Raw genomic sequence first — 11861 nt, 5'->3', positions numbered from 1 at the left:
TTTTTTTTTTTTTTTAGCTTTAAACCCCCATCAAAGAAATGCTGGTAACTTTTTGGAAATCTAGATCAAGGTAAGAATCTACATTCTGTAAAATTCCTCAAGTTCTATTAAAGTCGGTGCGTGCCGAAAAACAATTATTTCCCCAATTTTTCTATTTTAAATAATCTCAACAATTAAAGCTCCTGCTGTCAGCCTGTCCTAACACCCGTTGAGTTGGTTATTGACTCAGAATCATCCAGTTGGCTATTGCCAATTAACTGGTGGATCTGTCAAATTGGGTCCTTTGATAACTTTGCATGCGCCAATTTTAGGTGACTGTTGGTACAACGCCTCAAAAACAACAAAAACGTATTTTTTTTCTTCTTTGCCAATATCCCCAACATTACAACGCCTCTGTTCCATCTGAATGAAAACATTCAACTTGTCCTCCGTTCTTCTCTCTTTAGAGTCAGTCATTCAGAGTTTTGTCTGTAATTCGCAGTGTTCGTGTCTCGCTCGTTCATCTGCGCACAGAAAAAACGTCAGAAAACTCTGTACAAGACCCCTACTTAGATCCAGATTCTGCCTGCTGCCCACCATTTGAGGAGTTCTGCTACAGGGAATACACACAGACCACTGTTCCCAGTTAGTAATCCTAATTGATTGTGCCTACTGCTAAATAAGACACAGTTTAGGATGTCTGTAATCAGTGACTCTGTGTTTAACGAGTAAAAACCCTCTTTTAAAGCGACTGCTCTCTTTTAAACACAGGGTGCGATGTTGCCTCTGCGTCTAATGTCAATACCGACGGCTCAAAGCAGGGAGCCGAGAAAGACATTTTCTGTGCCGAATCTAGAAATATCAATCTGTTTATCTAGAGATATTTAGACCAGAAGGGATTCCTCAAATGTTTTAGACATAACAAAATCAGGTGGTTTGGGGAATAAACCAACCACTTCATAACTCTTCATGAATGAGAAATTGCTTCCATGGAGAATTTTTGACTGCGCGGAAAGTCAATATTTAACAGGATGCAGGTGTGCACATGTTTTTCTTCAAAGATGAAGAAAAGATTTCATGACTAGGGAGGATTTATCTGCAGACTTGAACCCCTGGTGGGCCTCAAAACCAGACAGTTCAGGTTGCACTTGGGGGGGGGGGGAGAAAAAAAGGAAAGAAGAAGAAGGAAGAAAAAAAACAGGAGACTGAAAAGAAAAGATAGCTACGATTTGGCTGTGCTTGCCTAAATGACAAAACTTCAATATAAAAAAAAAAGTAAAAATGAACTAATTATTCATGAAACTTGGCACTTTAGAGAAGTAGCAGCTGCCAAATGTAAAAGAAAGAAAACACACAGAAATTCTCAGTGGGTTTCACAAACACAGGTTCCACTTACAGACGACGTGACTCGCCAGCACCTCATGCGCGTGACCTTGAAGCTTCCCTCCTTCATCTGCTCATTGGGCAGCTTGACGTGGAAATTGAGCTCATTGTTGCCGGCGCTGACAATGACTTGGCAGCCCTTCTCGGGAAAGTCTGTGACGCATGGGTCAAACTTTAAGTAGCCGTAATATTTCAGGGTCTGGCCAAGATGGATGAACTTAAGGAAACACAAAAAAAAAAATTGAAACAATTAGAGGCAAATATAAATCAATAATGGGAAAACCTGGGTGAAATGCAAGCCAGTATCCACCAGAGGCAGTTTTGTCCTCAACAGATTTACAGTTGGACGACGTTTTTGAGTCTCGGCTGGACTCGGGTGACGTTTTCAGTGAAAAATAATTTTAAAGAGAAGCCCTTACTTCCTTCTTGGAGCCTTTCTCTTGCAGTGATTTTAGCTGCCTGTGCTGGTCTTTGTTGACGAGAATCCAGCCTCGCTCGATGTCAGACAGGGTCTGGTGAAGCAAGAGGAGGAAGATAAAGTCCTCTGAACAGAATAAATCAGATTGGCCTTATTGTCGCACTGGAATAATTGCAAACTGAACTGTTCAGGTGGGGGAAATCTCCACAAAAGATGAACAAATTCTTACATACAAAAGAAACTCTTTGTCAACTTGATTTCTTTCTTAAAAATTGTAAGTCAGCACAAGAGGTATTCTGGACTAAACGGGTCAAAACAGAAACACAAAGATTTCAAGGTGCTACACAGACAAAAATAAGCTGACGTCAAGTTTGGCAAATGAAGGGACACAGCAGATGAAGAAAAGGAGTTTTCCACCCAAGGACAAAGCTGTTTAATCGTTTTTTTGGGGGTTTTTTTCCCCCTCCATTTGGTTCTGGGAGCTGGCAGGCACGCAGTAGATTAAAAAGCAACAGATGCTAAATGGAAACACTATCAGGTCTTATCTAGGTTTTTTTTTTTTTTCTATGTGCTACGAGAAGAACATTTGCATGATAGTTTCATACTTTTCCAGACTGAAATTTCCTGAATTATTGATGTTCCCCTCCCCCAAGAAACATCTACCAATGTTGATTACTGCAGAACATGCAAAAACCAACAGACTGCAGGGAAGTAGCTAAACAGACTGACAGATGGACGGATTGTGTAGATGGATGAAAGAAACAATTTAAGAATACACCTTATGCCTTATACGAGTTTGTGGTGTAGAGCTCACAAGGTTTTCACCTTTTTCTATGAGCCAAGATCTATTCACAAAACTTTAAGGTGCTTGAGTAACAGTGCATCTGCTTCCCTTAGCCATTAAAACAAAAGCACCTTTGAGTAAAGAGATAAACTCAAGCTCTAATGTGATTGATGAAGGAAAAAAAATACAGACATGGTAACTATGTGCGTTTTTTTTTTTTTTTTTTTTAATACAACACCAACAAAGAAAAACATTTATTTTGTCATCCAGGAAGTAGAAAAGGACAAAGTCTGGAAAGAAATAATTTTTTTCCCCCCCTATGACATTATGCTCTTTTTTTATATTTATCCAGACATCTTTTCCAGGCACTGGGGAAGCCCGGTGTTTTGAAAACAAAGCTTGGAGCTGGGCAGAAAATAATAGCGTATTCAGAAAATGTATGAAGGTTCTCACCTGGGCGTAAAGCAAATTCAATCCAACTCTGTTGTCCATTACATCACCATCATACGCCATATCCCAGTAGCTGATGAAAGACATTTTTAAAAGAATAACAGTTTACCATACAGAAAATCTCAAATCATCACCAACAATTACAGCTCACATTTTTAAGGGGAAAAAAAAAAAAAAAAAAAAAAAAAAAAAACACAAAAGAAAAAAGAATGGTTCAATTTGGACACAGGTGTGCTTCAAATGGGATTAAGCAGATTGAGACACTTACAAATTAGAAGAAAAAGACACAAACTCTGTTTAAAGACAGATCAAATGCTGATGCAAATAGATACGATATGCAATAATAAAAATTAACCGATTATGGATTTGATGTTTTCCTTCGAAAACATAAAAATCACTTCTGAAACGACTTCTCTGTGACAGATAAAGGTCACGCGTTTGATTATTAGTCATTTTTTAAGCTTATCAAAATGTGCGTTCCTTCTGACATTTTTTGGCAATCCTAGAAAAAAAAAAATATTTAAAAGGGGTCTGGAGGAAAGGAAAAAAAAAATCATACTTAAGTCAATCATATGAAAGAAGCAAAGACGTTTGAGCAAAGATGTGACGGCATCAGAAATTTAAGAGAAAGAAAGAAGAGCAAAACAAAGTGAAAAGGAAGAGAAAGTAAAGGACTGCTGTGGTTTTAGTTGCTATTAATTTTTTATTTTTACAACCAATAAAAGCAGTAACATGACAAATATAAAAACAGTGTTTTGTAGGCAAATCCTTTTCACTTTTTATTATTTAGCGAAGAGAACTTTCTGATCCGTTTTAACCTCAGCCTAGCCTGTAATCTCATGCAGTGGGTGGGTGGCGGGGATCTGTTTATCCTCCTCCTCAACTCGTTAGTTCTGCATTCATTCTTCCCTCACTGAAACTAGGTCAGCAGGACTGAGACTTTACTTCGGGGAAAAAGAAAGTAAACATCCTGTGTACCTCCAGAGTCCGCAGGAGGCCTGGTAACCACAGAATAAACTCCCAAGGAAGTTAAAATAATACATTGTGTTGACAAAAGGAGAAGTCAGACTTCGGACTGTACAGAGAAATGTGGATTTCTTCCAACCCAGGGATGTTTGCTCATGTTTTTTTTTTTACTTTTATAATATGCAGCACAAGGCATAGCGACTAAATATATTCAGAGCGGTTGAGGAGTTTCCAGTATGCTAAAGAAAACATGGAGAACCGCTTGTATTTTAAGTTGCCCAATTAATCCTGTAGCTATCAAATGAGTTGATGCCAAGCACTTTGTATGAGTTTGTTTTATTTTATTTTTTTACATCTGTAAGCCGTTTCTGATTTTCATCAACGTACAATTCTGGGCAAATTTGTTCTTCAGTCTGTCCAAAATAATGTTCCATTTTTTTTAATTGTACCTTTGGAAACCTAATCATTTTGATTTTAAGAAGAGAGAGTCTTTCTACTGGCTACCCTTCCTATGAACTATACTGTTTAGTCTTTATATTGTCATGAATTTGAACTTTGGTCGCATTAGAGTTTAAGGTCAACTAATTACATTTTAGAGCATGTTGGAAACAGTCTGGGCGTGGAGGTTAGGCGATGTTCATTTTTCAACCATGTGAATCATTACTTAAAAATGGAAGTGCCAATATATTTTACCATTAAGTGAGAGGACACGTTTCCTCTTTTCCACAGTTGTGAGACACTTCGCCAGACCAAGTGTCCAAAAATTTACATTTGAACACTTAAAATTTAAGAATTTTAAATTCAATTGCAATTCATGGTGAACATATATAGAGTGGCGTGCATCTCTAGATATCACTACCTCCCATTCTCTGTGCAGAGGAATGCGAGAGTTCTTCATGCACCTTTAAGCCTCATTTGTGGTAAAAAGTGTCAATGTAACAGGAAAGAGCTACAAAATTAGATCAAGTGGTCATGACAGACTTTGTTGGAGTAACTGCATACTGAACTGAAAGAGGAAGCCTGCGACTTGGAACAAAAGGTCATCTCATGTCACTGTGTTATCTTTACTTCTTTTAAGTCTACCATGAAAAACACTCTCTTTCCACCACTGATAAATATGGACCAGTACAGAAAACGAGTCTCTTCAAATTATCTGTCGCTTTGAGAATGACTATAATGGCAGATTTGCAGCTTGAACTCTCTGGTTCGACACAGATATGAGTTTACCAATAACAATTTAAAATAACACTTCGATAACACCAAGAAAGAAACGATATCCTGCTTAATTACAGGATCAGACAATCAACTTGGAGCACAGAGTTTTTCTGAATGACATGATGAAACTCATAAGGAGAACAGGTGCTTTTACCTCTTTCGTAAGATTATGTGATAATCGGAGCTCTGCAGGCTGGTAATCGATACATAAGGCAACTCAAAGTCCTGAAGCTTCCGGACAACTAAAAGGGACACAGGGAAAAAGAAACGGTGAGGGTCGAAGGCATCTTAAGTCTCAAGGACAAGAATAATGATGGCACCCATAAACAACCAGGTGTGGCAGGAAACCATCTGGACTGTTCCCAGCTGGGGAAAACCTGCAAGAATTCAAATGTGTGTCCATTCTGCTGCTTTAATGCCGTGTTTATCCCCACAGGAAGGTGGGGCAGATCCATTTCTCCCTGTTCCACCAAGTTTCACCACTTAATAATAAAATCCCCAGCATTTCAAATCAGATGTTTGGTCAATTAAAGCGTTTTTAAAGGAAGATGCATACAGAAACTAAGCCTGGTTTATATAATAAAAAAAAAAACAAAAAAAAAAAAACAAAAAAAACCAGATATATTTCTTCAATATTTATAGCCAAAACCAAGCAGATAAAATTAGCACCAGAAATATTTCATTTTAAACACAAGGTAAATTTAAACAGATTTCCAGGAGCATCAGTACCTTTTAACCAAGGATTAGGCAAAACAAAGTATAAGTAGGATAATTGAAATGTAACTCACATGTCAAGTTTCCATCCACCCCTTCTCGGACCAAGAAGAGACTAAAATATCCCACGAGGTCGTCTGGAAGGTCGAGCTTTACTGCAGCAGCCTGATGAAACATTAAACAGGTGAAACGGGTAACAATTTAGATTATAAACCATTTCATATCGTTCGTAAGTGAAATTTTAAAAAAAGCCACCATTTCTAAACCATGATGCGAGTATTTTGCCTGATATGCAATACAGATGTACAAAGTTATTCTAATGTGTTATAGTTTTAAAGCTGTGGAATCATTCAACTCATGCTTAGTTTTGGTACAACATGTTCGACTTTGTTCTGTGAGTCATAGTCATGTAAGCAGAGGTTAACTGTGGTTAAGCTTTTATTTAAAAAAAAAACAAATAATCAGGCCAAATTCCACAAACTATCCAGAGGTGAAACAGAAATGACTTATGTTGTGCTAATGTATGTTTTTAAGATCTGAGTTGAAGAAGACTTAAGAAAGGAAAATGAGAAAATCATGATGTGCCGTAGACTTCAATACAATAAGGATGCTTACATTTTTACATAATATGTGTGTCTGTGTTATTTATCATGGATTTTGGTTTGTTTGCCGTCTTGACTTATTTGGTTCATCGATGAATTTTAGTGATTTCGGCTCAGGCACATCATTGATTCACGTTTAAAGCGCACTGAGAGTCTACAGCATGTTCTCTGGGGGAAAAAAAAAGGCCCAATACATGTAAAAGATCTGACACGAAGAGGTCAAATTCCTGCAGATGAGGACACATGAACAGAGGTGAAACAGAATAAAACTGTTATCAGCCCCAGATGACGCTTCGTTCATCAAGACGCCTGCCCCCTTTTCCTTTCAAATCCTTCCAGACACAGATGGTAGCATAAGGAGAGTGCATTAAATCACGTTCCCCGCTTACATCGAGAACGTCCTCCGTCTGATCTGAAGTCAGGATGTTGACCGTAACCTTCTGACCGTTAGACAGGCAGATGTCCAGAGCCGCGTCTTCTGTGGGAATCTGCTGAGTCTCCTGTGGGAGCGACACAAAACAATCCAGGCGTTAATTCAGCTCCATGGGTTGGCTGTGTGTTTACATTCCAGCCTTTCACAAGTAAAACCACACTGAGCCAAATACATGAAACACACTGCGGGCTGATAAACAGCCATTAGAGATGGAAAGTAAAAACTTTCACTTCCTGGCAAAACTACAGTTCTCCTCATCTGCTACAGTTGATTTCTGTGTTTATTAGGAACAAGAAGTTAAAAGTCTCTGGGACATAAAAATATTCTACATCCTTCAGCACCACTTGTTTAAAAAAAAAAAAAAACTTAAGTCAATGTATGCTATATGTATTTGAGTCTGTATATGAACTATTAAAAACTCACAACCCTGAACTTGTGTACATATTGATATCATTTGAAAATGTCATCTAGGGTTAAAACGATTAATTGGATTAATCAATTGTTGAAATAACCGTCAACTAATTTAGGAATCAATTAATCATTAACTGGAGTATTCAGACTCAAAAAAAGCCACTTGCTGAAATAAATACTCAGTAGTAAGTAAGCCAAAATTATAGAAAAATATATATGTTTTGCTTCAAGATAAAAAAAAAAACAACTTTAATATGTTCTACACAGAACTCCTCAAATAAAAGGGTTTTAGCTTCGCCTGGGTCAAATTCTGAAGAAATAAAATATCATATTAGGCACCTTTTGCTATCCATTTATTAAATCGGTTAATCAAAAAAATAAAAAAATTAACAGATCTGCCCTACACTGTGTTGATGTTCAGAAAAGCAAAAAAAGGCTGAGCTTTTTACATGTTGACATTAGAAGAATCGATTTTTAGCTGCAGATGCATAACTTGCTACAAATAATCAAGCTTTAACTAAACAAATGTTGCTGTTGCATTTTTAGGCAAGAATTTTTTTTTTTATTATTATTATCCGATTAATCAATTGTCAATATAAATCGAAATAGTAATCAATTACTTAGATAATCACTGGTTTCAGTGCTGAAATCATCACAGTGCAGAGCTGAAGATGGGCTACGTGTTAGAGAAATCAATAAAACATTAACACACACGACGGGACTATGTGAGCTTCTGACTGTCCCTGAAGTAGATATTAAAGACGACAGCTCCTGCTTCTTCAGCCCTCAGGCGGTCTCTCATCACCTCCTCTCAATTATCTCTCATCTTGCCTTATCCCTCTGCAGGGAATCTCAACCCAACCCCCCCAACCCAAAACTGCAGATGAAACGCCTACAGTGGGAGGTCAATCATCTCATGTTCTGCACCTACAGCCCCTCTGTCTGACTGGCGATGTGCTCAAACATTTACTAGCGTGGTGATATAAGAGAAAAGGAGGCCAGACTGGGTTTACATGGCTTTGGACGAATGAATTTACCCACAAAGGTGAATCACAGTCTGGCAAATACGTGTCACCCTGCGTGTGCAGCTGTATAACCTTTCATTTGAAATCTGTTTATGCTCTTACGGTCTCAATTCCTTCAGCTCATTTTCAGGGGCTGCACAAAGAGTTTTTTGGCAGATGTCGTCGTGGATGAATCATCAGATTCACCCTTTTCTATTTGGCTAAGACACACTAGCTCAAAAGGATCCAGCTCCCCAACGTTAAACAACTATGGTGACATATTTGCCAAAAGGCAGCTCTCGCAACGATTTCCAGCCACATGCGAGGCACACGTCATCTGACGCATCTTACCCACAGGTTACATCTTGAGAAGGTGAGGCGACAACAAGAGAACAAGACATAATAGTTTCTGCTACTTGAGATGAAAACAAAGGGGGGCGGGAATCCATAACTGTTGAGTCAAAATTATGTGGCGTGGCAGAAACGGGATGAGTCTAGTGACAAAAACAAGAAAACACCAACCTGCTGTGCTTTCCTCAAGAAGCTGTTAAAAAGCTCACTGGCTCCCAGCAAAGGATGTTGTCGAACTGCAAAAAGACGACAGAAGACAAAACTTTGATTGCAATTAAAGACTAAACTCTTTATTCGGCTCGAGTGATTTCTGTCAGCAATAGAGAAACATGTTTGATTATTCAAGTAATTAGTCAAGTGTGTTTTCAGAATGTTGTCAAAACATGTTTAGGTGGGGCGACTTCCTCTTTTCTTCTTGCATCACGATTACACTCCTTGTACCATGCAACTTTGTGCTTTTGCAAGATCTCTGTCAATCATTATTGGACATTGGAAAGTAAAGAATAAAATAGATTTTTTTTAATGCTCCATTCCTAAAATAAAAGATATTAGTTGCATAAACACTCAAGTATTTACTTGCCAAGCTTCTACAATAGCGAGGGTGAGCGTGACGGCCCATTAGCCATTATCCTTCAACAAATTAGTCGAAACATTTGGCCAAATGCGAAAGTTTGGAGCCCTCTGAGTCAGTCAGAAGAGGTTGTGTTTACTGCAGCCAAGTTTCCATAACTATGTAAAAAGCCATGATGTAACCAAGTGGACTTGTGGCCAAGAACACCCTGCGTGTGTGTCCGCGTGTGTGTGTGCACGCGTGTATGCTCCCAGACTATGAGCAAACACACATTGGAACAACGCTTCGTTGTTCTGCTGTAACTGCCGGTGCTTGAGGATTAAAGTCGCTGCTTTGCACTGCTGCCAGTTCTGCATCTTTATATGGAGCAAGTTCACCTCAACCTGTTTAAAGAATCTGGATAATATGCCTGGAATCACACAAATATTTAATTTGGGCTTTGAAGAGAGTCCTTAAGCATATCATAGGGAATGTTTATAGAAACAAAATTAACTTGTAATGAGCAATAAGAGGGACAAAGATAAACAAAGGCCGTTTTAGATCACAGATGATCACTCAAGGATTTAACTTGGAACTTTTTAAAAAATTTCACAATAAATGAGTGTCTCCATTTTTATTTTTATTTTTTACTCTGACCACATGTGGCGTAGTCTGTCTGTCTGTCCAAGCACTTCAAATTACTTGGTACTGAGATCAGTTTGTTCATAACTGAACTGTCAACAGCAAAACAAGCTCTCATGGTAAAATGTGAACTTTCACAATAACAACAGGAATAATTTAAGTTGTGTTGTGAGAATGGTTGGAAAAGCTCTGGCATTAAAGCACGGAAACATTACACCACGTTTCATCAGCACTACACTTACGATATTTATGGTGCTGTGCTTTCCATTTTTATTGGCCGTAACAGATATTTTGTGAAAATAAAGAGTTTCAGCAGATCAGTTTTAATGTGATACTTCAACGCTTGTTAACTAGGTTACAAAGTTACTATTGAGTTCTGACGAGTCACCTAAAATAAGCTCTACAATCACTGACTCAATCTGGTACAGGATTGGATCAGAACATTCACAGCAGAGAAACGGAGGCTGCGGTGCAACCAAAATCCAAACAGTAGTAGCATATTTTTTCAGTCCCCACATTTATATTTAATCTAAAATAAAACTTCTTTTCAGTCAGAAATCATGACAGAATAACTCACCAGCCTGCATATATTTCTCCAGCTGCTCTCGCCTCTGCTCCACCTCAGCAGGGGTCAGAGTGAAGATCTTCTTTGGGGGGAAGGTAGGTACCACATTGCTGCCATATTCCTTTTTTATCTGGGGGAGGGGGGGATGCAAATCAGAAGTGGTTCAACTCAGACAGGTCTTAGAAACTGCAGCCTACATAGATGGGCCTTTTTACGAATAAACAAGACTATTTAGAGAAATTCTGTCTGAATCTTAGGGAAGCCAGGCGGTGGCAGAGGCGGTCTCTTCAGTTAAAATGATTCAAATTCATTGCTATAAACAGATAGATTCAGGCGATTTGTGATGAATCACAGAATTATTTTAAGATTTTTTTTTTTTTTTTTTGAATAAATAGCTGTGAGTTTCCGTGCATACCACGCAAACTCACATCTGGATTCCCGAACGCCTGGCGATTCCAAGTTTACTTGGCCTTCCAGCGTCTTGCCTCATTTTCCATTTTCTATCATCTGAAAGCTGTTGCTTTAAAGAGTTCCAAGTCCTAAACTAAAACCTCGCAAATGCAGAATCGCACACCAGATGCGGTCTAATTCCAGCCTGTACGTTTCCTCGGGCAAAAGCTGTACATCCCAATTAAGTGACATGTTTTAAGAGTGTAAAAGCACCCAGGTCCCAACTCCCACACATACAGCAGCATGGTGACAGAGGAACATGGTGAGTGAGTGCAAAAGAGGAAGGATGGAAATTTATACCTCAATATTGCCTTGTGCTATTTTCAGCTCGACAGAGGCAGCACAGGTTGAACGTACAGTTAAGCTCTTATATCAGCAGAGAAAAATCTCATGAACACCAACCAAAAAAAAAAAAAAAAAAAAATCTGACCTGCAAAATACAAGCTCATTTAGGATCCCTGGAGCTGACCTTGACTGATTTTCACTGGTTTCCATCTAAATATTTGCCCCAAATATTCAGACTGAGAGAAAACTTAGTCAGCCAATAAATATTCAGAACTGCTTAAAAGTATGCAGCCTGTATTCGCTTCAGTGTTTTTGGGGTCATGCATTCAACATTGGAAGCCCTTTGGGGTTGATGCTCAGGGAAGATTTGAGCCGGTCTCTTCCACACCCTGTTACCAGGCAACAGCGACCCTCAAAGAGGAGGACACGGATTGGAGGATAAAGATTGTAAAGTTTAGGCTTATTGCCGATTCATTAAATGTTTAGAAATACAAGACTTTGGCTACACATGAGTTGATTTTAACAACCAGACTAATTTATTACGGGCTTTTCTCTCCTGAAGACAATTCGCAGCCAGAAAGACGTTTTCCTGCATAATAATTTCTAACTAATCCACTCAGGAAAAAAAAAAAAAAAAAAAAAAAAAAAAAAAAAAAAAA

General features: G+C 38.5%; 1 protein-coding gene across 1 annotated transcript in view; it reads right to left on the bottom strand.

The window, feature by feature from the left end:
- Positions 1 to 11861, bottom strand: part of snx17 (sorting nexin 17) — a 48676-nt gene that overhangs the window by 28096 nt on the left and 8719 nt on the right. Inside the window, exons 3-10 of the mRNA XM_015015869.1 lie at positions 10480 to 10597; positions 8882 to 8946; positions 6901 to 7011; positions 5984 to 6074; positions 5350 to 5437; positions 3018 to 3087; positions 1782 to 1874; positions 1376 to 1579 (exon numbers count right to left, since the gene is read on the bottom strand). Coding sequence (XP_014871355.1) covers positions 1376 to 1579; positions 1782 to 1874; positions 3018 to 3087; positions 5350 to 5437; positions 5984 to 6074; positions 6901 to 7011; positions 8882 to 8946; positions 10480 to 10597 — 840 coding nt within the window. The remainder of the gene's footprint in view (positions 1 to 1375; positions 1580 to 1781; positions 1875 to 3017; positions 3088 to 5349; positions 5438 to 5983; positions 6075 to 6900; positions 7012 to 8881; positions 8947 to 10479; positions 10598 to 11861) is intronic.

This window comes from Poecilia latipinna, unplaced genomic scaffold, assembly GCF_001443285.1.
Source record: "Poecilia latipinna isolate Pla-1442-1.1 unplaced genomic scaffold, P_latipinna-1.0 Scaffold1963, whole genome shotgun sequence".
In the NCBI taxonomy this organism is placed as follows: Eukaryota; Metazoa; Chordata; class Actinopteri; order Cyprinodontiformes; family Poeciliidae; genus Poecilia; species Poecilia latipinna.
Note: the sequence above shows the minus strand (reverse complement) of the source record. Positions and strands in the feature narration are given on the sequence as shown.